The sequence below is a fragment of the Podarcis erhardii genome (assembly GCF_964252035.2).
Source record: "Podarcis erhardii genome assembly, chromosome: 5".
Classification (NCBI taxonomy): domain Eukaryota; kingdom Metazoa; phylum Chordata; class Lepidosauria; order Squamata; family Lacertidae; genus Podarcis; species Podarcis erhardii.
Genome location: NC_138509.1, coordinates 54,219,769 through 54,246,147, shown reverse-complemented (window position 1 = coordinate 54,246,147; position 26,379 = coordinate 54,219,769). Strand labels below are relative to the sequence as shown.

The following is a 26,379-nucleotide window of genomic DNA, read 5'->3' as shown; positions in this document are numbered from 1 at the left end:
CATGTTATAGGCTTAAGGATGCTCCACATATTCAGCAGCTGCTAAAAGCAGTGACTGTGTCAATCAGCTGTTTGCCAAAGATGGAAAACGTTGTGGCAATGTCCTACCTGAACACCTTAAAGGAACACACAGGGGTGTGTGTGTGTGTGTGTGTGTGTGTGTGTGTGTGTGAAGGCTCTGTGTGCCTAAGAAATCCATGCACAGCAACCATTAGGCATGTCTCCACATCCATATGCTGCCATTCACATGTGACCTTTAGCTGGTGTTGAAGCAACGTTCTCACTGCACTGAAATCAACAGCAAAAATCCTTTTCATCTCATGAGTGTTAGCTATTGTTTTTAAGTTTAGAACAGAAAAAGGTATTTGCCCTATCAAACAATATACCACTGCCAGCTTAAGACCAAAGCAAAAGTCAAGGTGATGTCCCTTCAACTAGCATTCTATTCTACATATGGAAGCTGACCAGACCAGGTCCTCCAACACACCTGGGGGTGACAGGCTACCACAGGAGGTGAAGGGCACCTCACACAGAGATTTGCCCTCCAACAGGCTGGATAGCTCAGTTGGTTAGAGCATGGTCCAGTTAACACCAAGGTTTCAGGCTTGATGCCTGTATGGGACAGCTGCTTATTCCTGCATTGCAGGGATGATCCTCAGGGTCCCTTCCAACTCTACAATTCCATGATTCTATAACATCTGTTCCTGTTGATTCACCAAGCCACCTGGCACCTGCTTGTTGCTTGCTTAAACAAATGGATATAAGCAGAGTAATGGATGAATGGTGCCTGATGAACTGTTTGGCCTGAGCTGTTTGCCTCCCTGCCTGCTTGCTCAGTCAGAGACCTTTCTCAATGGCATGGTCTGTGACACAGTGGGAGAAGGCAGCCAGGTAAAGCAGCCAGCCAAACCCAGTACCATTATTGTCACCAGGAGGGCACTGGTGCTACTGTCCCCTGCATCTGAAGCCTACCATCTGCCTAATAGCAGGTCTCCTCTTAGTTCTTGTTTGTTTGTTTTTAAATATACTTATGACATTAGATCCAGAGAGCAAACAGAGGGATACCTTCCTGCTTCCAGTGATGCCATTATTATTATTATTATTATTATTATTATTATTATTATTATTATTTTACAGAGAGGGAACAGCTATCTTTCTCCCAACACACAGCAAAGCTCTATCATAACAAAAAAAAAATCTGTAGCATCTCTCCAATGCGGTTGCTGGCAGCAGGTGGCAGGAAGAGAAGAACAGTGAATGCAAATAATAATAACAAGGGCATATCCTCCTCATTCCTAATGCCCGGGGTTGTAATGTTCTCCAGAGGCTAGCATAATCCCTCAAAGATCAAAACAATCTCAGTGGCTACACATGCAAAAGGCCTACCAAGGTTACTTCCCAACCTGTTATTTACTCAGTTAATAAATAACCGCAAAAGCCACTGGGAAGCAGATTACCACTAAATGCCAACAAGCTTTGTATCAGATGATTCATTCCCCCGCCTGCCCAATGCAAGGTGAGACCCCTGGGAACAAAAGTGTTCTTCATGTTCTTCAGCATTTATGCCTCTTCAGAGAGGCTTTCACTATGGTGAAGTCAATATGGTGTGTGCTGCCAAGAGGTGAGTAGGATACCAAGTACTGGGAGGTGGGGTGCGATCTCTTGTTGATGTCACAAAAGGCAACACAAAAGAGAGGGGGGGGGAGGGAAGCAAACAAGCCGAGCAGAGCAGAATCAAATGAATGGGCCTGTCACTACACAAGAACAATATACCAAACACCTAATAAATATTTATATACAAGAACAATATACCAAACACCATAACAGTAACTGACAGCCTTGTAAGGGTCACACATTGTAGCAATCCAAATGGGGATGTTACATAGCAGCAAACTCTGTGGGCTGAAGAGCATCTGCAAAAGGCATGAAGACTTATGTGCCTTGATAATGTTATCTATTCTGAAGGGCAAGCTGGGAAACACATCTTTAAAAACCAAACTCATACACACCACCACTTCCCCGGCATGTTTAAACCATGAGCAATTTGAAGTAATTTACTCAGCTCTGCAACCCAGTTGAGGTAACTGCCTCCTCAGTCTCTCTCCTTTTAATACTTTCATATTGAGCTGTTTAAGACTGCTGCTGTATTTTACAGGGTAAAAGTTTAACGCAACTCTCCCCTACTTTGCTTTGATGGGCACAGCACAAGCTGAACTTTTGCTGGCGTGTTTTGCTCCCCTTCCTCCTCTCTGAGGCCTATGGGAATTCTCTGCCCTATCTTCGTGGTCTTCTCTGAATCTCTTACACCTGTCATTTGACAGACTTCCATGCAATATGATGACCCTTTATGTATATGTTGGAGGAAAAGTTCTACCCTCTCCTTCTTAAGTACCCTTGAGTACCACAAGATGGCAGACAAATCCTGATCGGGTGAGGAGCAAAGAAGAGCAGACTAGCCAAGAAACTTTTGGAGAAATGAAAAGTAGATGTGGGGAGAGAAGTTTTGCAAGGCTGACACATCTCTACAGAATTCAGCTTCATTTTCTTGATCCTAATCTTTACATGTATAATCAAGAGTGAGCTGGGCATTCTGCCCTTTATGCAATAACTTCAAACATCTGCCTAGAGTACATATGCAATGCTATGGCACTTGCACTGGTCCCAGATTGCTGTGAACTGTTTAAAGTGCAAGAGTTCAGGTGGGTTTCCTTGTCCTTCTTGGGGTTAGGGGTAAATATTTGAACTCATCACCATACAGAATTGCTCTGATAGTGCATCTTCACTACTGGATTGATAGCAGGGCACTGGGACAGTCCAAGAGGTATTAATTAGGCTGGTCTGCTGAAATGAGTTAGTGAGGTGCATATTTGTTTCCATTTTAAGCAAAGGTCCTACATATCCTTTTTAGAGAGACTCAGATTATGAGACAAGAAGTCACACATTTTACCACAAGTTATTGTGTAGATTTCCATATCATCATCTGGTACTATTATTTGCACCAGGGTCACCCTAAGATATCTAAGCATACAAATATCCAATTTGTCTCCCATTTGCACCTACAAAGAGCTCCGTCTTGCCTCTTGTGTTCTGAATTGGCACAAAGTCCATCCTGTATTGCCAAAACTGAATGTATCAGGGAAATGGTTCAGGAATGCACATGCTCCCTCCTTAAATACAACAACAGCTTGATTCTCATTCCAGAGATGCTAGAAACCTCCATAATAGAGTTTTCACAGAGTATGTACTACTGGGGAAGAGGCAACCCTGGAGGAAGATGCATTTATTTTTAATGGATCATGTCATTCTGTTGTCACAAAAAGCCACCCCCCGCCCCATTGTCCCCACAAACCTTCACTTACCAGGAGGCAATGAACCGAGTTTCCTCTCAGATCTGTGTCTGGGGCCTGTAGCAAGTGCCAGTCTCTTCCTTTATTGTAGGTGATGAAAGTTTTCACTTGGTTGTCAATCTTCTTGTTAGCCAAGAACATTCCCTTTATCCCTGCTACCTAGGAAAAATTGGCATGGCTGAAAAACAGATAAATTTGACACAGATTGTGCATGCATTGTTACCTGTCAAATCCAGCTTTGGGGTATGGTGTATAGCCTGAGTATACAGCAGACTCTTGGGTGAAAAATGCATCAAAGGCCGCCTTATAAACCACAGGCTAGAAAAGGAATAACATAAAACACCACTGTGGATTCAAAGTTCAGACACTGTAAGGGAGGGTTTTGGCAATGAAAAGTCATGAAACAAAGATGGGAACATAATGGTCTGGATATGATGGTAAGTTAACTTAATGAATCCGAAGGAATTGAAGTTTCCCATTTCCTTCTGACTCCTGCACCCCCTTGTGCCTCTCTGGATGGCAACTTCCTTTCCGGATGGGGTACAGGGGGTTGCCAGCAAAGGTGGAAATGGTCCAAAGTTTTAATACTTTGAGTCCTGAGGTAAGTGATGTTACGGAAGTTCATGAAACAACTTCCCCATCCAGTAAATAGCCTTGTACCTCATCTCACATCCTTCAGGAGGCTCCCTTAGCTTGTTTAGAGCACACATGTAGCTGTAGGAGGAAGGAGCTGGGCAATTTGTCTCCTATGAACTTCCTTAACTTAGCTAAGTCACTGGAAAATATTGGTTGTACCATATAAGACACAGTAGTTGGTTGGTGTGTGTGTGATTAGCTCCCTCTTACAGTTGCTACTGGAGAAGAAGCCAAAGCAAATATGGGGGTTCCTGGAGGTTCCTGCCTTGCTGGATCAGACTACCACCATATTGTTTTGTGAGATGGCCATTCAGATGCTTCTAGGAAGCCCAGAAAAGCACACAATAGCCTTTCCTTCCCTAGCAATGGAAGCATATTGCCACAGAACTTTTCACCACCAAGCCTTTGATAGACTTATCCTCCATAGTCCGATCCTCCTTTAAAGCTACCCACAGCATCCCAGGGCATACTGTAGTTGCCTCCTGCATTGCAGATTCTGCACTGTGGAGGAGGTTGAGTTAGATGACCTGCAAGTTCCCCTCCAGCTCCATTATTCAACAATTCGGTGAAGCCATTGGCCAGAAACACATGTTGTTCCTGCTCGCTCTCTCTCTCTTTTTCCTGCAGAAACAGTCACGTCGTCAAGCAGCTCCCTTAGGTCTAAACTTCAAATTAATGAAATAGAAAGAAAAGCAAGTTAAAGGCCTTCGGAAGAGACACAAAGATGGTTTACAAATTTGAAAAGGGCAATTTGTTCAGCTCTAAATAAAACTGAATGGGATGCAAGAAGCAACATGAGAAACGGCTTTGCTTTGTCAAACAGGTCTGGCTTTCCCTATGTGCTGGAAATCAATAACACAATATCTACAGCAGCATGACAGACAACCTGTCACTGTGCCAATTGCTAGGTTTGCAGGAGAATGAGAGGGGAGGGCTAAAACTTTTGTCTTTCAGCAGAGTGTTTCTGGTTCCTGCAACACGAACTGCTCCCTTGGCAGGGGAGTACAAGAACTGATACATAATGTCACCCAAGGGGCCTTTTTCTTCTCTGCTGTTATTATTTAATTGGCACCCAGCTGCAAAGTATTGTAGCAGCAGGAAAAGTTACTTGCATTTTAACTTCGGTTCTTAATGACAATCTGAAGAAGAAACACAAATAGAAGCTGAATGAGGGCAGTTCCTTTCTTAGCACATGAGGCAAGCAGCGTAGAGGCAGGAGGCGGGACCCCCCCCCCCCGCTGTTATAATTTATACTTAGAGTATGCCTATGAACATGCAATCTGTGTGCATGTCCTGAACAATGGCAGGTATGGTAGCAGGAGTTTGGGGACATTTTTTTTAAGCAGTAGGAATGAAGATGCGGTTGAAACTATCACATACACATTATGGTGGTGTGGAGCCTCGTTTATTGCAGCCCAAAGGAACTTGTAACACATGAGTGTCAGGAAATGCCAAAAGAGATGGGCACAGCTCAATGGCAGGGCATGTCCTGTGCATCCAGAAGGTTCTGGGTTCAGTTCCCAGCATCTCCAGGTAGAACTAAGGGAGACCATCTCCCTTGAAATCCTGGAGCCAATCTGTGTAGACATTACTGAGCCAGATGGACCAATGGTATAAGGAAGCTTCCTGTGTTCTTATGTACTTCTGAACTTTGCCATAACTTGTGCAAATTGCTGGTCTTTGTGGAATGACTTATAAGGAGGGGTTACATTAACCAGACTTGATTTCTTCAACCTCCCTCCAAGTTGCTTTCACCAGGATGAAAGGAAGCTAAAACACAGTGATTGAGTCTCCCACAAGCCCCAATGAAGCCAAGATTCGTTTTCAAACTGTGTGTTGAAATCTTGGGGAAATTTCTAATGTGTGCATGTCTAGCAAGGTGTGAGTTTGAAAGGGAAAGTACTCCAAAGGAGGCGAAAAGTACTGTGCTCCAACCCCTGTCCAAACTCTGTTTGTAACTTTCTTTCCTGTTATTTTGATACAATTGCGCTTTGCTCTCATGCTTCTCTCTGTGGGAGACGCTAGTCATGAAAGACTAAACAGCATTTTATATATCAGGTAGAAAAATGTTCTAAATTTCTGTGACTCTGTCTTTTATGATGCTAGTCATAAATCTTTTCTCGGAGTGAGAAGGCACAAGCCACCTTGGAAAGTGCTTTCCCGCAATGTTAGTGCACAGATGCAATGCAATCCTATCTTGTTCACTTGGAAGAAGGTACAACTCCTTAGGAAAGGCCTTCCCACATGCACCATTTAGAGTGGTACAGTTGCTGTTTTTGACCTGATGTTTTAATGGATTTGCAGCTGGATTTGCAGCTGATTGTCTGCATCTTTGGTCACATGTTGCTATTATTAGAGAGTAAGTGCAGAGCATTCCTTTGCACCCTGATGATAGGTTGAACCCAAAAACAGAAAAATTCTGTGGCCTTAGTCACACCCTGTATACACCCTCCATGTCCCTCTAGCCAGTAAATTGTTGGAGTTATAAGCATGTGCATGGATTAGCCCTTTTGTAGTTTTTATTTATTTAATGCCAAGGATTCCATAATTCTAGGGGGCGCGGGTGGTGCTGTGGTCTAAACCACTGAGCCTAGGGCTTGCCGATCGGAAGGTCGGCGGTTCAAATCCCCGTGACAGGGTGAGCTCCCATTGCTCGGTCCTAGCTCCTGCCCACCTAGCAGTTCAAAAGCACGTCAAAGTGCAAGTAGATAAATAGGTACCGCTCCGGCAGGAAGGTAAATGGCGTTTCTGTGTGCTGCTCTGGTTCTCCAGAAGTGGCTTAGTCATGCTGGCCACATGACCCGGAAAAACACTCTGCGGACAAACACTGGCTCCCTCGGCCAGTAAAGCGAGATGAGCGCCGCAACCCCAGAGTCATTTGTAACTGGACTTAACTGTCAGGGGACCTTTAACTTTACCTTTTTTATTCCTGAATTCTAATCTTGTAGGAGTATAGGAGATTAGAAAAGGAACTATGGCAAACTATGGTAGTCATGATGAGATTTTGCTGGCAGCTAGGAATTGCCATCACAGGCAATGCTCTGTCTGTTATATCTCTTCATTGAATTCAGCTCACATGACTGACAGCTCGCATAGGTCAGAGGGAAGTGGCACAAAACAGCCATCTCCCAAACCACACTCACCAACCCCTTCGCATAGAAACCAGGATGGTTCCTGCACAAACTTCTGTTCTGGATCTTTCACAGAAGTTTCATTACTTTGTGGGGTTTGGAGCATGTTATTCTGGTATACCAGCTGAAGAAGAAGAAGAAGAAGAATTTGGATTTGATATCCCGCTTTATCACTACCTGAAGGAGTCTCAAAGCGGCTCACAATCTCCTTTCCCTTCCTTCCCCACAACTAACACTCAGTGAGGTGAGTGAGGCTGAGAGACTTCAGAGAAGTGTGACTGGCCCAAGGTCACCCAGCAGCTGCATGTGGAGGAGCAGAGACGTGAACCCGGTTCACCAGATTAAGAGTCTACCGCTCTTAACCACTACACCACACTGGCTCTGAATAATGGCAAGATTGTGTGGCAGCACTCCAAAAAATCCAAACCCTAGAAACTGCACCACCATAAATGGTAGAAAGGTCCTAAATGTATTTAAGGCTGACTTTGATGCTTTCTGCTTTCCATTGCATTTGTATTGTGTCTTTCAGATTGTAAGCCTGTGGCCAGGAATTGTCTTTAAAAAAATAATAATCAAAAAAATCCATTTCCACAGTAAATGTATTATGATTAGAGGTTGGGGAAGGCTGGCTGAGGACAATATGTTTTTTGACAAACACCCATGAGTATTTTTAGAACTGTCACCACCTTTCCCCACCCATGCAGCCTCTGATTCCCCCCCCCCTCTATTTTCTACATCTTTCCAATCCATCCATGGATTCCCCCCTCCCCTCCCTGCTATCTCTTCTTTATCTTCATTTACCTCTAAGCACTCATCATTCATTGCAATCCTGTTGGGAGACTTGCACTGGATGGCTTTCAGCTCATCCCCAGTCAGAACAATCAGATTGAAGGGAACGCTTTGTGCCAGCCTTGGTGTCAGCCAATATTCTTTCTATCTAGGCAATCAGCAGATACGACATGACCAGTCTGATCACATCAATTTCAATCCAGACTGCTATGAACTGTCAGCCTAATAATACAGAAGCTTTTCATTCAATCCCTCCTCCTTCCCCCTCTTGGGATGTAGGACACTTTTACATAATGCAGTGAAACCACTCCTCAACCTGATGGTAATGGGAAGCAACAGCCTTTTCAACAGCCTGCCAAAGCTTGGGGTGGGGAAATTAATAGGGAGGGGGGGTTGGGGGGAGAAAGAAAGAAATCATCCTCAGTGTGATCAGGAAATGACATGACTATTCTTTCCCAGTTTTGTCTGCTTTTAAACATTGCCCATTCAGGCTTCCTGGATGGTTGTGTCAAGGTGCTTACCTGTAAAAGATGTTCTAAGTCACGTGCAAAAGTCAAAGTCAATCCACCTAGGGAATTTCACATTGAGGTAGACAGCACAGGGATTCTGCTTTTCGGTCTGTAGCACAATTTTCTATAGAGCAGGGGTGGTCAGATGGAAACCTTGCACAATTTTATCCAGCGCCTGGTGGTTTTACTCAAAGCTTGGCAAAACGTTTGCCCCCAGTCTCACTCCTAAGTCAAACGTGTTTCAAAATGGTAACAGTTGGAGATAGTGTATCCTTTGACTTTGGAGTCTTGATGCAGTTCCTGAGTGCAAGTTCTAAGTAACTGAACATTCCTGACTATGAGGTGGAACTTACTCTGTTATACAGACTGGCTGTCCACATAAAGGATAGTTGATATGGAAGAATGCAAGTGCAAGGCTATTGTCTAGAAAGGAGAGTGGTCCTCAAAAGTGAGGTGCTCAGTTCAACTGGAATTCTGTACATGCCCTGGGACTATGAGGTTGCTTTGGAATTGCTCAAAGCAATGAGTGTAGCACTACTGCAGGTAATCAGATGGAGATACAGCAGTTCAAGTTAAGTATACTTCTCTCAGGGGAAGTTCCTATCATTCCCACCAAATATTCTCTCCATAGTTACTGCTATGCAGGGGGATTTTTCTTGCAATATCCAATATGCACAATTATGATTATGAAAGTGCAAGCCTAATCAGTCCCCATAATTTCTATCCTATATAATGCAAGCAGGCACCCTTATTTAGCTTTTATCAACTCAGGTCAATAATGGATGCAGCCTCTTGCAAGCATCTTCCCATGGGTAATTGGTCCATATTGATGTTTCTTGGTAAATATTTTCACATTTCCTCATAAGGAGCATGTCAGTCACCTGACTACAAGTTCTGATTGTCCAGAGACCCCTTGTGACTTCCTGTCTTCTTTCTAGTGGGAAAATTGCATTGTGAAATCTACTGGCAGATAGCTCTTTGGGCAATATCCAGCTAAACTATTTTTCTAGATACCACCCAATGTCATTTATTGATCTTGTTCTATCCAGCCCTGTCCTTAACGAAATCACCCTTTGTATTGGAGCTAATGCCTGTCTAATTTCTATAGCTGTGTACTTCTCGGTCCCCATTTTGTTCAATATTCTGCTCAAGGGACGGCTCCACTTGGTTAAGCTTTCTGCAATCCTCCAAAAGGGTGTTCCATGCTGCTCTTTCCCAAGCCTGCTCCAGCTCCAAAGATGCCTGCAGGAGTCAGAATTCTTCTTCAGCCCAGACAGAAACTTGTCTCCCTTCCTTTTTAGAATCTATGCCAGAGAGATCCTGAACCTAGTTGTGACCGTGCACCCTCAAGTCTTGGTGAAACTCAGGATATCGCTTCTCTTTACCTCTTCACTGGAAAAGGTAGTTATGAGTAGAGATGAATGTGGCCCTTGTGCAATATGATTTACCCAACTCTTGTCAGAAAGAGAACACATTCTGCACCCACAGAAACGTCCAGCTACACTGGGCATCCCAGCCTTAGTAGGGGATTTCTGTGTGTGCATAAACTAGAGGTGACAATGTGCTCTATCGTCACATACCTCATAGAGGTCTATCATCACATTGCCCTCCAGGTCTCGGCTGCTCTTGACATTTTCCAAAGCCAGGGTGAAGTAGACCCCTCGGGTATCAGAGATGTAGAGATTATACGTATCGTTCTGGTTCCATTCCTGGACTGCAGCAAACACCTGATTCTCATCAGTGCTGATGACGTGCATGTCCTGGGGGAGAAAGCACAGAGAGAAGCATCATTGTCGGGCATCTCATTTGTCTCTGCTCCAAGGGCAAGGCAGGGTAAGCCTCATGGAGGAAGGCAGAGATTCATTATGAAGTCTAATCAGAAACCAAAGTCAATCTACTTGCATGTGCACATGCATATTTTATACATTCTCTCTTCTTCAGATATATGCACAGTAATAATGAATTGAGGACACATTAAGTGAACATTTACACTGGTGATGGTATTGTACAGTAGCAATGGAGGATGAGTGTATTAAAAGAAACGTAGAATATTAATTCCTTTCTGTCCTTCAACAGTGTGAGAAAATTCTACAATTAGGAACCACTGTTCATTATGGTAAAGGAAATGCCATAGGCTAGGGATTCTCAAACTTTCTATGTCCAGGATCCTTTTGCGAGCTGGTTCACTCACAAAATGGTGGCGCAAGAGCAGAGTCAGCAACAACACGGAGGTGGCAACTGCCGTAACCAGCAGGCGGCTACTAACATTATTTTCTCTTGATGGGACCTAATTGGTCTTTGGGAAATTGCTAAAATCTTTGCCACAGTGATTTCCCAGTGGAGACAAGTTATATACTTCAGCTTTCTTCAAGCTAATAGGATGCATTGTTTCTGGAGATAGTCTAACTCACCCTCCCCAGTTTAGGCAGAATTTGCTGATTCAGAGGATCTAGAGGGTAGAAGTCGTCAAAAATTAGACACCCTACACCTGCACGCCTCTCACAGTATTATTACTAATATCATTTCCCTCCCCCCCTTCACATTTCCCTTTCATATATAATTTCAAACCTAGCCCCACCTCCAAACTGCCAATTTTCTCCATCCCTCTTCTTGGTGCCTTTTACATTCATTTCTTCCTAAAATGGCTTCCCTCTTTTACAACCTTCTTCTCTGTTCTGAGATTATTAATACAACTTAAAAAATATTGACTTTGTATCTCCACCCTCACCCCAATTGTATTTCCTGCAATGTCCCCACCAGTTGTTCTGCCTCAGTGGAGGGAAGAGAAGCTTCATGCCTCAGCAGGAGACTGAGCAGGAATAAAGGATAAGCAGGGTGTAGGAATACACACATGTGACATGGAGGAGCCAGAAGACTCTATAGCAGTCCCAAGGGCTTCTGATTTTCCTCTCCCTCAGTCTATGCAACCCTTTTGCTCCCCTCCTTGCCATTCTCTCTCTTTCCTCACAGTCAGCCAGCCACATTGCTCAAATCCGCTCTTTCCTTTCCTTTCCCCTCACCCAACTTTGCATGCTATAGCTTCACTTGCTAACTAACTCCTGCTCCTAGGTATGCCTATGTAGTGTGCATGTGTAGGGAGCTGCTGCCTCTAGAGTCAGTTAAACCTAAAGGCTACTGCACTACTAGGGGGCAGGCTGAAACACTGAGACCTGGCTGGTGGTCCCTGGGCCACAGTTTGAGCAATGCTACATAGGCAGTCAAGTAATCATGTGGTTATCCCTGTAATATACCATACTCAAACCTAGATATGTAGGGAAAGGGGATCTGTGCGCCATTCCAGGTGAATTAAAACAGTAGGGATGATGATGATTCCAGCAATGAGGTTGCATTCCAGCATCCATTTGCAGACTGGACACAATGATGCTTCCTTATGAGTAAGCATGTACAGGACTGGGTTGCAAATGACCAAGTAATTGTGAAATCTGTAAATCCAGCAGTGTTGAACAGCATATTAAATGTACTTGAGAATTCTTTAAATGTCTGACTTTCTAAGCTCCTTTTAAAAAAATCATGTTTGCTGTTAAAATAAAATGTGCAGATCAGATTAACTGTTGTGCTGCTTCAGTCCCCTATGTCTTTAATTTCTTGTACAATTGTACCTCATAAAGATTTTTGCAGGAAAGCCCCCAAAACTAATGCTATGTTAGCATTTTGCTGTTCCAAGACATACATGTCCTCGGTGTCTCATTAATACGTATCTGCATTTTTAACACAGATGACCTTAACCTATTTTTCTAGCAGCTCAAACGTTAACAAATAAATGATGACTAAAAATCCAGAAATAAAAATCTTTCCATGGAACAATTAAAGGAAAGAGAGAAAAGAAGACTTGCATCATTGAACTAGTTGCCACAAAGCCCTTTATCTACATTTACTGGCACCTAAACTTCTATTGGATACTGCAATTGGTTAAACCCAGTCAGCCCTCCCAACTACAGGATTAATGGTGCAGAGCTTTGTGGCCAGAGGGCACAGCTATTAAGCAGGTCCTCTTGTTAGAAATCTCCTTCTAGACTTTTTTTATCCAGATTTCATTGGCAGCCTGCCATTCAAATTCCAGCTAGAACTGATCAGATGCCATTGCTTGGTTTAGGAATAGCCAACCTGACATTTTTAAAATACTCATCTGCTAACACAGGGTTTGGAGACTGGAATGACAAATGCACGAGGAGAGAGCCTCATAGGTATGCCAGTTCAGTATTCATAACTTGCAGATAACCAGGCAGCTTCTTCCACTCTGTATTCAGACAGGAGATATTTTGTATTCTTGGTTGCTTTGAGTTAACACTGTGCTCCCCCCGCCATCCCCCCTCCCTTCTTTATTCAGTCTGTATATTGCCAGACTGAGGAATTGTCAGCAAACTTGTCGTGTGCAACAAATACCACTCAGATGCACCACATAATGCGTCCCTTCTTCTTTGTGTCAGACACAGTAATTCGCCTGTTATTTCTACTGGGTAAATCATACCATGAAACAATCTTCCTGCTGACAAAGAGAAGCTAAATACAGGGGGATGGAGAGGGAAGTTGTACCACCACCATCCTTTTCCATGGGAAATAAAGACACCTCTTGCCTTTAGAAAGAACAGGAGGGAATGCTGTCTTCCAATTAGTGAATGCCCCCTGACACTGGCCGTGACACCTTTCCCATACATCTGCCTACAAAAGCATCAAAACACCAGCCTTCAGAATTCCCCAGTCTGTATCACTGCAGGATAGTCAGCATTAAGATGCAGTCCATCTGTCTGGCCTTTATACCTTATGTCTTTACAGGGAAAGAACGGCATTATGCACATGACTTTGTTTGGGTGAATGTGAAGGGCTAAAGGTCAATGCTTTCAGAATTGCCAAGATGCTGTGAGTGCCCTTTTCTCAGCTGACCGGGGGATCCTGGCCTTTTGGCAGATTTAATGGCATAAATGCGATATCTGATTTGTTATCTTGATTGAAGATGCTGTCAGCTAATTTATAGTGTGCATTGGTGGGTTTCCCTCCCCGCTCTATAGAGTGTTAGGTCCTGTTGACCTGCTAGCTCAATGATTAAAAATGAATGAGGAGCACAGAGTCTTTCCACCATCACAGAACCTGGGACTATAAAAATGATCTGGAGGGATAGCAAAGGCCAGAAAGATGAGATGGGGCATAGGCTGGAGACTGAAAATGCAGAATTACCCAACAAGGATAAACATGCTTGAATGACAGTAGAGAAAGACAGGTATTAAGAGTGAAATTGTATATTATGGTAGATTCATTTAGAATGTACTCAATCTCAATTCATCACATTGCTACCTAGGTAGAGCAATTATATCTGGTTGGTGGCTCTGTAAACAACACACAGAATCATGCATCACTTCTGTCCTTTAAAAAAGACAACCTATCAACGAAATCCAATTTTTCTTATCAGTTGTAGATGAACGGCTACATTTTCTGTTTTAAACTGCAGTTTTGAGGTGTTCATGAATTCACAGTATGAAAGGTAATGATAGACAAATTACCTGTCTACAATTATCCCCCCCCCAAAAAAAAATTGTAGCTTTGGGAAAATGTTGACCACACTGTTGACCACCCAGTACAATCTGATTGCATTCCACAGCCCTCTGAAACATGCAGGAGTTTCACAGCAGCTGGACAGATGTGGAAGGCTTCTATGAGACTAGAAAAGATGGACATCACTTTTCCTAAGAAATAGCTTGTGAGGATGGAAACATTTCACACACTGCACTAATAAGTGTGCTCAATCAACATGCATAAGATATATCTCTCTCTATGTAGAAGAAGAAGAGAATAATAGATTCCATAGGTTAATCTATCTTCCTTTCACCAGGCTGGAGTGCCGAATGTTATATAAGCACTGGAAAAAGAGGCAGGCTCATTGCCTTATAACCAGCCATAAAGAACAGCAACAGCAACAATCTACTAAGTGCCTTTAAGAACCCCAAAGCACTTCAACAATGGCTGTGTTAAAAAGAACAAAAAGACTAATCTAAGAAGTACAGTACTATAAGAAATGGGAAGGGAAACAAAAGCAGAGGAAAGGAGAAGGAGAGGAGATACAGAGAGCAAAGGCTTATCTTATCTAGAGGATGAGTCTCACAACCCTTTTTAAAGGTCTGTCTAATACTCCTAGAATCTGTTTTCTGTTGGGGGCAGTGGACTAAGCTGAGACTTAGCACTCAGGACACAAGAAAGTAGCAGGGTAAACTGGCCACACTGAAGATCAGACGTTGCTGGCCTGGTGGGGCAGAGCCACAGCAATAGCCTCCAGAGAGCAGTGTTGCTGCTGCTCATTGGATGGAGGAGGGAAGAGGTGGCAGCGAGGTCTGGACTGTGCAAAGGCACTGGTGAGAGTGCCGGATTGGGCTTCGCTGTGTGTCTGCACAGCTGGTCCTCACCACAGACTCATCCCTCCTGGTAAGTGGCAGGATGCTGCAGCTCTGCCCCATCAGGAAAACTGCTGCTGGTTAACACAGATCGTAAGAGAGGCACCTATTCATTATGGTAAGAATATTCAGATGCCATCCTCCCAGCCCCAGTTTCTAATGAAAAAGTCAACAACACATATCCATAAAATTGGGCCAGCCCAGACCCTGGCAAAGGAAAGTTCCATGCCTAAGGCATTGTAATCACTGGCAAACACTTTTGCACCTATTAACATCCATCAAAGTTTATGGGAAGAGTTTCATCCCAGACATTAAAATTAGAGCTTGGAGTTGACCTAAATACCCTATATCTTCCATCAATCTATTTCCCATCCACTCATTTTGTATCTCTAAAATTCAATATAAATATGCATACTTGGCGACGGAAGCATAATTATAAAGAAGCTTTAACAAAATGCTGCAGGTAGAGAATGTTTTGCAAATAACACAGTTGACTGCTGTAATGATGGACCACTAGAGTTGGTCCACGTACAGACCTAATTTTGTTCTATCTTTTAATGTTTAGTTGAATTATGCCTGGGCTATTTGTATTATTTGCCACAACAATGGTCTGATAGTAAATTAATTTGTCTGATCTATGTCCCTAGAGAAATTCTAGATACGTGCTTTGTCCGGTAGGCACAGTGTTTGTGGAGGTGATAGAAACACTCACAAAGCAATATGCTGGAAACCAAATATACCAGTCATTATGCTGATCACAACTGATTCAAAATCACTAGCACAAAAAGAGTAACAATAGTGCAAAGCCATCTACAGTTGCACCAAACTGATAAACTGTTCCTTTTCTATGAAATTTGCTGGTCTCTTCTATGTTTAATATGAATCATTCTCACTATCGCTGCATCAGAGGCACATGATTTTACCATTTATTTTCACCCAAAGCAGCAGAAACATCAAGGTGGGGAATCTAGTGATCGAGCCACTTTGTCTGGGTACCAAAATTCCACAAGCTACTGTGGTCTCTAAGAAAAGCTTTACACGCCATTGATTTTATTTGGGCAGAGTAATTGAGCTGAAAGAGATTAAAGTCTCTCTAGTCATAAAGGACCTTGCTTGTTTCATTTCCTTTTGACTGTGCTGCGCTTTGTTCATTTTTAATAAAGGCAGCCACCTGCTTTGATAACAGCATCCTCAACATGCCTTTACCACTGTAGCTCTGTGCATACAGATTTAGATGTTCACCCTTTGAAGATATTGTGAGATTGTAATGAAGCACCTTGTTGCCTTAAATATCACCCTGTCGGTGGATTCAACAACATCTGTGTCTTGTGCTGGGGGACAGGAAGGCCTCTTGGGGCTTGTTAAGGCAACTGACATCCGAAATCAGTGGAAGCTGCTTGGGAACTATTTAATATGAGCAATTTCTACAAGGAATGGGAGAAGCTAATATATATGTTCTGTCAAATAACGGGATAAATCCTAAAAACATGAATCCAGCTAGAAAGCCAAGGGGAATCCTTAAGAAGGAACACACTCACAACATATACAGGAAAGGTGTTCATTGCTACTTCCAACTTTTCTGCCTGTTCTCCACAAATATAGCTGGCTGTATAGCTAGCTGGGATGGGTGAATCTGTCAGTTTTGGTTTCTTTCAGTCCCCACCCCAACTCCAGCACTCTTCTTAAGTTCAGTTCTCCACATTTACACACCAATTTACATTATTATTATTATTATTATTATTATTATTATTATTATTATTATTATTTTAAAGTCCTCATGAAAATTCATCAGCATTTTTGCATATTGTGTTTAATAGGCAATTTCTCCACAAAAAGAATTGTACATCTTTTAACCCTTCATAAAGTCACGTAAAAGAGTAAGTAAAGACAGTAATTAGCAATCATCCATGGTCCCCATCGCTAGTGAAACTACCGTATTTTTCAGCCCATAGGGTGCACCGGCCCATAGGGCGCACCTAGCTTTTTTTGGGGGGGGGAATAAAGAAAAAAAAATTCCCCCCTCCCCTGGGCACAGGGCTGGGGCGGGGGAAGCCCAAGTTTCCCCCGATCCCAGCCCCCAGCCCCCAGAACAGGCTGCTATCCGCAAGCCGTGGGAGAGCTGCGCGACTTCGCGCAGCCCTCCCACCGCTTGCAGAGAGCTGTGGAAAGCCCGAAGCCTGGGGGGCGCTGAGCTCAGCGCGCCCCCAGGCTTCGGGGTGCAGGCAGCTCTCCACAAGCCGTGGAGATAGCTTCCTGAAGCCTGGAGAGCGAGAGGGGTCGGTGCGCACCGACCCCTCTCGCTCTCCGGGCTTCAGCGAAAGCCTGCATTCACCCCATAGGACGCACACACATTTCCCCTTCATTTTTGGAGGGGAAAAAGTACGTCCTATAGGGCGAAAAATACGGTATGTGCAAGTCTATGCAACTGCTTTATAACAAAATATTCCTCTTATACTTGTATTGACATCATCCCCTTCCATACGCTCCCTCTATCAACATTTAGATTTTGCAATGCCTGCATAACTGACCTGCTTTTTTGCTTATATGTTAGATATCAGGACCCACTGGGGTCAGAAACAAATGGCATGGACCAATTAGGCCAACAGGCAGAATCGGAATAGGCAGATATAGGACCAAGAGCTCAAGACAGATAACATAGTTTTAAGATGGACTGGTAAGGAGGTGGGTAAATAAAATCTGCAGCAACTGGCACTGGAAATAAAGTCTCTGGGCTGCCAAAGCTCTCAATTTGAGCCCCCTGGTATATTGTTTGTTTGTTGTAGTTGTAGTTGTTGTTATATTTCTTACCCAACCCCCATCATGAGGTTCCCAGGGGAGGGCAGTTACAACAATTTAAAAATACAGTATTAGTTAAAATAACCTAAAATAAGCAATCAATTAAAACAAATTGCATTACATTATATTGCAAAACACCATTATTTACTTATTACATGTGTATTTTGCCTTTCCTCCATGGAGTTCAAAGTGTTATATTATACATGGTTCTCCTCTGTCCTCGCATCAACCCTATGCAGTACATTAGGCCAGGAGACAGTAATTGGCCAAAGGTAGCACAGTGTGTTTGTGGCTGAATGGTTATTTGAAACCTCGTGTTCCCAAGCCTTATGGTGAAGGAAAGGTAAGAAATCAAATTTAAAAAACAACAACAAATAAATAAAAGTGAGAGCCAAGGGTGCTGACGTTTCCATAGGGAGATGTCTCAGTGTCATTTCCTGAACAAAGAGACCACGAACCATTGCATACTGAAAGGCTGGCAAGGAATTTCATAGGCCATATTTCCAACTTGTGACATAATGGAACAAATTGGTTTGTATGAAGGACAGCAGTCCTTAATAATTTCCCTGTTCCTTGAGTTTTGATTGTGTAGTGGTTTAAAATCAAGTTCTAAGTGAAATTTGCTTCCTCCTGACTGACATATTTTACATGGGCTTTCTACAAGTTTTAGCTCCAGAAGGCAGTGATATCCTTTTAGGTTCCACTGCTTCATTGTTCTTAATTAGGGAAGATGTGAAGCCAACACACAAAGGCCTTTGTACTTTAATCCCCATTAAGTTACATTAATAAAGCAAAATGTGGGAGCTACTGCCACAAAGAAAAAGAAAAAACATTTTAAGAGAAAACCACAGATGTCAGTAATGATTAAAATGAAACCCTAATTAGTAATTTCCACCAACTCAAAAGTCAATCTGCATTTTGAATGGATGTCCTTGGCTAGCTGTAATATTGACCTTAATGGATGGGGTTGTTTTCCCCCCTGCTTGGATATTTTCTTTAGTAGGAATCAGGTCTGCGTGCAAATTAAACCAATTCTGAAGTTGCTGCTGAAAAGCAGTAACGCTAGTCTGCTGGTCAAACCATGAACAGAAAGCACATGCATGAATATCCTGAGCATAAGAGTTTACCTTTGGCAAAGCATACTTAGGAAGCCTCATCTGTGCAAATGCATTTCTCCGATAGGACACGTAGTAATGAGGCCGGCCTCCTGATGTCAGCTGCAACATATAACATAGTTTTCTTTTATTATCAAGGTTATTATCATCACTGTTTCATTTTTCCAAAGGCAGGGAGAAAATAATAGGCAAGCTGGAAAGGGGAATGCAATTGCGGCAGTGACAGCTCAAAAATGGGACTGCAGTTACAGCAGGAGACAAAATAGGCATCATTCAGATTGTCAGCAGTGAAAACTGACAGCGTTAAGTGGCCTAACCTATTCAGATTGCTTGTACAGAAAGACAAAAGGGCACGGGAAAAGCTGCAAATATAAGTGCCTAGAAGCAGCCTTCTGAATCCTCATTTGAGCATGCAGCATTTGTAATCCTCGTGTCAGGGGTAGTTGTTCTTAGTTTCTAACAATCAGGACTTGAGAGTATAATGACACAACCTTTTATGTTTGTGTCAACTTTGGGAAAACTCCCCGCCCCCTTCAAACCCAAGACCAGATTGAAAGTTTTGGTCAGCTGTCTCAAGTGTACCTAAGTGCTCTGAATTTTGCAGAGTGCTTAATACTTATTGTTACATGTTTCAAAGCAATCTGTGTTTTCAACACCTGGAATGAATGAAACTTAATTTCTTCTAAACTACAAAGGAAAGCTAGCTGCAACTCAGCCATGGGTAGGTAAACTAAGGCCTGGGGGAGGATCCGGCCCAATCGCCTTCTCAATCCGGCCCACGGACGGTCCAGGAATCAGCGTGTTTTTACATGAGTAGAATGTGTGCTTTTATTTAAAATGCATCTCTGGATTATTTGTGGGGCATAGGAATTCGTTCATTTTCTCCCTCCCAAATATAGTCCAGCCCCCCATCCACAATCTGAGGGACAGTGGATCGGCCCCCTGCTGAAAAAGTTTGCTGACCCCTGAACTAAGCCAATGAAACAGACTGTCCCCTCAAAATTGGTTTAGGACAAAACAAAAGTGACACTCAGTAGCTTACACTGAGTAACATGAGTAAAAATGAATGGTCATCATCATACATTAACAACAAGGGTGATGGCTGCCATATTAAATAGAATCAGCAGTGGGTTGTTGTTTTTTCCAGGAGTACAAAAGGGTATTCAATACCGGCACCTCTTTTTGTTGTTAAAAAGTGTGGCACTTACTTTAACAACTTCATTGTGAGTATCGGCACCTATTTTTCTAGAAAAAGCACTGAATATCATCTTAGTCTAGGCTTAACAGTGTGGTTTTTATAAACCACACAATAGACTTAACTATGCAATGCAATGCAATGTGTACTTTTGTTTGATTATGTAACAGGCAATGGAATTTACACTTTTAACAGTATGGGTAACAATGGATGACACTTGGTAAATTTGTTGTGGAAGAAAAAAGCAAGACAATGTATATGTGCTCTTTTAATATACAGGAGGGCTGGCAAAAGTTCTTTGGGTGGGCAGGTGCTATGGGGGAGTCAAATTCTAGGTCAAATTCTGCTTACTCTTATAGCTGGGAGAGACAAGTAAGACAGTATGGCAATACAGCCAAGACTCCCAGTATAATCCCAGGTCAGAAATCAGAGACCTCAGAACCTCATGAAATAGTTGGAAGCCAGATAATTTATAGCACATCTCCACTCTGCTTGCGTTTTATTTCCTTTCTCTTTGTTATGAAATGGACAGCAGCAGGAGGATAATGAAACCTGAAACTGTTCAGATATATTCTCTGGCTTTCACCTGGAACACAGCTCAGCTGAATATATCTCATCTTCATCCTTTTCGCAATAATCATAGCCCATGCATGACAATCATGCCTGATTACTCCTCTCAAGTACTCCCCTTCCATCTCTCTCCCTTATCCCTTACACTCCGAGCTCAAACTAATAGAAAAAAAAACTTGATTGTTCTGTTGCAATTGTGATATCAGAATCTGGCATACAAACTTAAAAACCTGGTGAGATGGAAGGATGCTCTTGGAATAAAATATGAGGTTGGCTGATTGGCAAGGTAGATTATTGCGGTACACATTGTGCACACTCCAGGCAAAACCCCTCATGACCCCCGTGTTGATAAGGTACTTGAGGTAGAGGCAGAAGGAAACAATTAGCATCCCGATGGGACCATTGCTTGGTTTCGATGCACTGAAATGGAGCATTCATGCAATCTGTTTTGTTGCAAGTGTGAGGGAAGGGAGATTAAAATTCAAGGAAGGAGGACAAATGATTTGCAATCAATCAGTGGAAAAGCTGTTCAAACCTGAACAAACACATAATCATCCTGGACAATGAGGGAGTCAGAGTCAATGTATCCTGGAAAAGGTTTACTTCTTATAGCTTCAGAGCAGTTCTGCATCCTGCAGGTGATGTACTGTGCATCTGAAATCACAAAAACAACAACAATGCCTTTAGCGGCTGAATACTCTCAACCTTACAGTGAAATATGTTCCAAATATGCTTTCATCCTTGCAATAAATTGATGCTCTTAACTAAGATTCATCAATGTAGTTCAGAAAATAGAAGTAAAGGAATGAATTGCTCCCTCCTCACTTGCCACTGTTAGCCTACTTCTAACTGGTGGTGATGGAAAGTCTGGATAGCCAGGGTGACTTTGCTAGACATGGAAGAGATACTGGAAAAAGAAAAGAGAAAAAACTGAAACAGTGTGGTCAGAACAGCCTGTGCAGGAAACTGGAATCTCTATAATTGTTCTCCCTGCAGCCCTTCCCTACTCTAAAGATTTTTCACAGTCACTGAACTCATTCTAGTTTCCATCAAAATTATTAAGTTGTTTTGCCAAAGCAGGGAAGTCCAAATTCACCTTAAAATTCTATAAGCATGTTTCTGGAGGTTTTCCTTCCTTGTTAAGCCAACTCTAAGGGTTTGGTAGGGAACAGAGGTATGTGGTGGAGCAACTAGTGGCCATGATAGCCTGATTTAGGCCCAACATTTCCAGTGCTTTTCTCCATGGCAAAGAAAAGTAGGTATTCTTGTGTGGATGACTTTGAAAGTGGATGCATGTTCTTCCAGTGTACATGCAACCCTTTATAGAATTAAGCCTACACAACAATCCATCTCACAGTTGTCCTCTACTCTTCCGTACTGCAAGAAGCAACTGAGTAGGGTGACTAGCAGGCATCCTCGATTTAAAGGGATGGCTGGCTCAAGTGCAGTTTAAAGATAAAGAATCCTAAGATGTGGTCTTAGTCAGTTAGCACCTGGAGAGCAGACTGAGAAGTCACAGAGGTCACCTGTTCACAGTCTTTCTCACAATGTACTGTGTAGCATTTCTATATAAAGTATAGCCATTCTTTCTAAATCTGCATTCCCCATTCCTACTACTTCTGGTTTTGCTGGCAAAAGAAAACAGCTAGGAACTTTTATTAAATTGTTTTAAAAGGTATCTAAAAATAGTTTCAAGAAACACAGGACTCACTTAGGAAATACATGCAAGGCAGCAGACCCTCAAGCCTCTTTCAGAAAGAAAACATGTACAACTACTAGTACTTGAAAGGAAAGAATTGGCACAGTCATATCCAATATCAACAGTGAGGAACATGAATGACTGAGCAAGGGAATACAGCTACACGCATATAGTTAGAACATCACAGTGAATTCCTGAGTGCTGTATCTTGATGGCAATCTACGTTTACTTGAAGGAAAGAAAATGGTGATGGGAAAGAAAACGGAAGAGGAAATGAGTTTTGAAAACACTGTCTTTCCCCTCTGCAACAATGGGCAGCTGATTATGTAAACAATAAGTCCCTCTGCTTCATTATTTTCTCCCTTGAAAACTGCATAATCACCACAGGGACAAAGTAGCATTCTAAACCACAGTGTTTAGCTCCCTTTGTGTATAAAAATTAATAGCAATAACTCATTAGCACCTCAGGGATGGAAACAAAGTTTTAGTTTGGTTTGCATATGAATGCAAACCTATCTAATTTGAACTTCCCCAAACAGTCTGTAAACCGAAATGCAACAAACATTTGAAATTTGCACTTCTCTGAAATTTGTGATGCAGTTCCCTAACCATATAATATATATAAAAGAGCATTTATAGGAGAACCGTGTACCTAAAAACACGTGTATTAGTGAAACTAACATATAAAAATGCATCACGGTGGGCAAAATTGCTTTCCAATACATGTATATGAAGTAAAATCACATACAATGATGTGTATTAGGGAAAATCGGAACTCAAAGTGGCAAAACTGAATTTCAGATTGGAAAAATGAGAAACTGGGAGAAACTAAAAATGACAGCTTCATGCATCTGTACTTGCCCATAGCCTCAGTTCACTGAACTCTTTCCCACGTTAAGAGATTGATCACGGCATGACATTTTGGGAATAAAAACACTCTGTTCCACTGTCTTTCTAGCATCCTCCCCTTCTCCAAATAGCCATATGTTGGTTTCAAACCAAGGAATGCTCCATATTATATTTAGCTGCTACATTACCTGAATGTGGGAAATACACACATACACACCTTGCTATGCATATACTGTACATCATGTGAATATGCTGATGGGAGCCTCAAGCTGCCTTGGTTCTTGGCTGTCTGAATACATAGTGACCATAAAATCAAATGTGTCTGTCTCATACATTATGAGGCACAGAGCACACTCATGCACAGTGCATACACATGTATGTTCACTGAGATATTTGTGCACATAACTGCAGCCTCTGTTGCAATTGGTCTCAAATGTGTTGTTTTTGTAAAAGACATAAGAATATAAGAAAGTTCTGCCAAATCAGATAAAAACACTTTAGTTCAAGGATGGCTAACCCGCAGCTTGAGTGTCTGATCTGGCTTTCTCTTATCCCATAGGTAGGCAAACTAAGACCCGGGGGCCAGATCCAGCCCAATCGCCTTCTCAATCCGACCCGCGGATGGTCCAGGAATCAGTGTGTTTTTACATGAGTAGAATGTGTCCTTTTATTTAAAATGCATCTCTGGGTTATTTGTGGGGCATAGGAATTCTTTCATATATATTTTTTCCAAAATACAGTCCGGCCCCCCACAAGATCTGAGGGACAGTGGACCAGCCCCCTGCTGAAAAAGTTTGCTGTCTTATCCCATTCGCCTCGCCTTGCAAGATCCTATCAATTATGGCAATGGTGACAGAAGAAGACATGGCACTTTGGTGGCTGGAGAACTTTAAAACTCTCTGCCCTGCCAAGCAGTCTGGTGGGGATGCAAATTGCCCCCCCCCCTGCTGTCATCAGATTGAACATTTGCTAAGCATGGAGGTTGAACAACTCAATTTTCTGTTAATCTGTGCAGATTAGCTGGAGAGGGTGACTGTATTCTGTATATGACTTTGTCACAACCAGTCTTAGTCACATCTGCTGCTGGCAGGCGTGGTCAAGGTTGAAAGTGATGTTTGGGCTAAAGAAAGTTTGGCCCAAAGTTTGTCTGTTTCCAGGGGTGGCATACAACCATTATGACTCGAATACAACCATGACCACCCTTATCTTTCATGACTTTGTCTCTTGTCCTTTCAGTGCTATTTAAGTCCATGACTATCACAATGAGGAAAGTGAGACAGCAAAGAAAAAGAAAAAAAGGATTAAATATAAGGATTTTTATATATTGCATTTTTACAGCTCTTTTTCAATAATTATTTCCTCTTGAGCTAGGGTAGTAGTGTTCATTGAGACACAATTCAACAACAGGTACTCTCTTGGTATGCAATCCATGAGGATTTTTTATTTACCCAGTTACACAGGAAGCACCTCATCACTTACAGTTAATTCATGTCAATTAATAGATCCCATTGCTAAGCTTTGGAATTAATTTCATTCCTTTTCTGGCACAGATGTTCTGCCTCCCACTAGTAATTGGGATGTTATGCTTCTCATTTTCAGCTCTCATATACCCAACAACAGCTGCTGTTTCAATTGTTACGGTAACATTGGAAATATACCAGATCTCGACTAGCAAAAAGAGATTAAGAATTGCCACACTGGCTCTGGTCTGCATGGACTGAATAGCTAGCTGGCTGTTAGTCCCTTTGTTTTTCTAACCATCTAGAAACAGGATGTTTTAACACAAGCAATGTGATACATATCCATTGATTTGGTGAAATTTACTTTCAAGTTATTTGTGCTGGATCGTGGTGGATGGGAAGCTTCTCTCTCCCAAATTCAGTCAAACTGTAGAGCTGGAGTAATCACCTTCCATTGGTGAATACTTAAAGAATAAACGGATTGAAGCAAATCTGGACATATTTTTAACTACAGCAATTATGACTCACACAGTCAATCTAAATATGTGTCTTTACCATTGTGGCCAGTAAAGGCTATGTGTAGGCTGGTTATAAAAGCACGTTTGATGTGCCTGGTGATCTACCTCTTTGATGATATGCATAAGGAACAAAGATTCTTGAGCAGATGATCCTTACCTTAATATGATATGTACGCAGTATATGATTCCCAAGTTCCTAATATCTGTAAAGGCTTCATTCCAAGGATATCATAATACACATCAAAATATGGCACATAAGATAAAGCTCTACAGAGGCCGTATGTTAACTGCCCTGTCATTATGGAGCAGCATTTCTCTGTCAACCTAGTCTACTACTTAATGTGTAGATTTGCCTCTGCACGTTAGAAGGGTGAGCACTTGGATGAGGCTGACCGGGTGCCTTGTATTGACAGCACAATCAGATGTGGTCAAGGACCTCTCTCACTGTTTTGAGAGCCATGACCTCATCTGTTTTAAGCAGCTTCCCTCAGGTTCCACCCCAAACCACATGCCCTACTTTTGCTAGGACAAGATGAGCACGTTGGTAGTGGGGCCCAACCATTTTTTTGGGAAAAAATCCATTCTACTATGTTCTGGGCTAAGACTTAGCTTCATTTCATAAAAGGCATTCACTATATAAATAAGTACAGCTCACAGGCTGAGTGGGTTTGAGGAGTAGAGATATGCAGAGAGCATCGGTGATAAGCCTGAGACATTTGAGTGGTATTTGCCCAAAATAACCTCTCATGCTTTACTAGTCCAGGGGACCTAGAGTTCAGATCCATCACCAAGAGTCTCATTGACTCTTTTCTTTTTGGAAAGGTTTGTTAGCTCAGGGACAGATTGTTTTGATAGAGCCTCCTAAAACATATTTCAAATACATGGATTGTGATGAACAAAGACGAACCATAATACCAATCCAGTGCTCAGAGCCAGGATGAATGCTAGGAATCACAGTTCTGCGCTTTCACCTTGGTAGTAAGTATGCATGTGCTGAGTTTGGGAAGGTTGACTTTAACTATTTAAGATGCTGCATATCAGATATTTAAATTAATGATACGGTAGCCCACAATTTAAACAATTTACTGTCCATTATCCTCCCTCTAGGCATTTAATGGCAAAGACTCCACCATATTAACCCCCAAAGCATCTGTATTTGGGGTGACCTCAAAGAGGCAAAACTCCCCCTTCATTCTTCCGTTCTAAAACTCTTTTCTGGTTCAGTTTTAAGTTTACTGCAAGCTTGCTGTGATACCCATGGGATACAAAATGAAAGCCTGAGATAAGCTTCACATGAGAGTCATTCAATGGAAAATGCAGAAATTGACCCTACTTCCACACTCATTTATTTACTTTTAGTTAAAA

General features: G+C 42.3%; 1 protein-coding gene and 1 long non-coding RNA gene across 9 annotated transcripts in view; one reads left to right on the top strand and one right to left on the bottom strand.

The window, feature by feature from the left end:
• The window catches only part of SORCS1 (sortilin related VPS10 domain containing receptor 1), a 426,493-nt gene that overhangs the window by 129,162 nt on the left and 270,952 nt on the right, over nucleotides 1-26,379 (bottom strand). For all 8 annotated transcript variants that reach the window (XM_081863380.1, XM_081863382.1, XM_081863381.1 and 5 more), the window contains exons 7-10: nucleotides 21,024-21,142; nucleotides 18,736-18,825; nucleotides 9,992-10,171; nucleotides 3,359-3,505 (exon numbers count right to left, since the gene is read on the bottom strand). In XM_081863380.1, the coding sequence (XP_081719506.1) occupies nucleotides 3,359-3,505; nucleotides 9,992-10,171; nucleotides 18,736-18,825; nucleotides 21,024-21,142 (536 nt within the window). The remainder of the gene's footprint in view (nucleotides 1-3,358; nucleotides 3,506-9,991; nucleotides 10,172-18,735; nucleotides 18,826-21,023; nucleotides 21,143-26,379) is intronic.
• LOC309342679 overlaps nucleotides 1,520-26,379 on the top strand; it is a 73,386-nt gene continuing 48,526 nt past the window's right edge. Inside the window, exon 1 of the long non-coding RNA XR_014156985.1 lies at nucleotides 1,520-1,620. This is a non-coding gene — a long non-coding RNA (uncharacterized lncRNA). The remainder of the gene's footprint in view (nucleotides 1,621-26,379) is intronic.